The following is a 1518-nucleotide window of genomic DNA, read 5'->3' as shown; positions in this document are numbered from 1 at the left end:
AAATAAATCTTACAACTGAATATGCAACATTTTTACAGACAGTAAGTGGTTAGCAAAAAACAAAAATATCACACATGATCATATAGTTATAAAATGCTCCAGTCTTTCTTTAAAAGAAAGTACTGAATGCTTACATCATGCCCCAGTGCTGCCTGTGCTCCAGTTTTAGGACCTCTCTTGCATTGGGAGAGGTTGATAGCATCTCTGGCCCAGTTATCCACCAGTTGGTGCAGGTCATCAGTGAATGTGCCTTTGCCCTTCTGGGTGTGGGAGGCAGGAGGAGTGGGTCCAGTCGCCTGTGTCACGGAAGTAGAATGGTTCTGGCAGTGGCCTGAACCGTTTGTGGAGCTGGTCCCAATTGATCCTGGGAAACGAGGAGAGGCGAGATGTCAACAAGGAAATTAATTTAGGAAATCAATTCATGCAACTCAGTGTGACAAGTGTTTGCACATACCTGTGGAGCAACTGCTGAGGCTGGGCATGGATGGAGAGGATCGGAGCTGCTGCAGGGATAACCTGCCAACTGCTTGTGATGCATCTGTTGCTGTTTCTGAGGCCTCTGATGCAGAAGGTGAACTTTGCTTTGGAGGGGACTCTGAACCATGGAGGCTCTGAACCGAGGCTGGCGATCCTGAACACGTGGTCACAGCATAGAATGAGTTTTATATTTAAACATGTACATACTATTTGAACAGCTAGGCTATTTGGTAAAGCATGTACATAAAACACAAACTGCAGTATTTATCTCAAAGTTGATAATAAATCAGTCAAAAAACTGAACAGCCAGTTTAGTGTCCTTACCTGAGTGTATGGGACTGGGTTGTCCACTACTGCGAGCAGATTTGTGGCTTTTGCTTTTAAGCCTACGTCGACCTCCAGCCATGGCCACAGCAGGGGAGAGGACAGATGGAGGAGGATGTTTGCCCATGCGCGTGAACAGAGCCTCTATCTCCTCTTTCTGACGCGTCTGCAAGGCCTGAATCTCCTTCATATGTCTGTGAGCAGGAGAGGAAAGGCACAAAAACAGTCATGTTAAAATACTTCCACTGAGCTGTGAACCAACAGTCGTATGGGTAAATAAGGGAATTGTAAAATGGAATTGTAAATATGTGACATACTTTTCTCTCAGACGGCTAATTTCTTTCTGCAAAGCCTCGTCCTCAGTCTCTGAGTCGTCATCATTGTCACTGCTGTAATGCGTATGTGCATTATGCGGGTCAGAGGTTGAAGATGAGGGCCCATTCTGAATACTGGAGCCATGTGACGGACTTGAGCCTGCTGCTGGAGCTGGGGTCACTGTGGGAAATTTAACACAAGATCATTACTGCAATATGATAGGTTTACCAGAGGACTTCATATGATCTAAAAACGTACTCTTGACATCCATCTGTGTTCCATGCACAGGATGATGAAAATCTTTGTTTCATGCAAATTTACAGACCAAACCAAAGGTTTATCTTCTGATATGATTGAAACTAAAATTATTATTATTATTTTTTAAACTCAGTAACTAAATAA

General features: G+C 43.7%; 1 protein-coding gene across 1 annotated transcript; it reads right to left on the bottom strand.

The window, feature by feature from the left end:
* Positions 1-71: 71 nt before the first annotated feature.
* LOC111666739 (serine/threonine-protein kinase WNK1-like) lies at positions 72-1317 on the bottom strand. The gene is made up of 4 exons (XM_023422199.2): positions 1119-1317; positions 802-995; positions 455-631; positions 72-364 (listed from the first exon to the last, which is right to left on the bottom strand). Exons 2-4 carry the CDS (start codon positions 989-991, stop codon positions 87-89), a joined length of 645 nt encoding a protein of 214 aa, XP_023277967.2. The 5' UTR covers positions 992-995; positions 1119-1317; the 3' UTR covers positions 72-86.
* Between the last annotated feature and the right edge of the window lie 201 nt (positions 1318-1518).

This window comes from Seriola lalandi, unplaced genomic scaffold, assembly GCF_002814215.2.
Source record: "Seriola lalandi dorsalis isolate HSWRI2012SDOR001 ecotype SW California unplaced genomic scaffold, Sedor1 jcf7180002003105, whole genome shotgun sequence".
Taxonomy (NCBI): Eukaryota; Metazoa; Chordata; class Actinopteri; order Carangiformes; family Carangidae; genus Seriola; species Seriola lalandi.
Note: the sequence above shows the minus strand (reverse complement) of the source record. Positions and strands in the feature narration are given on the sequence as shown.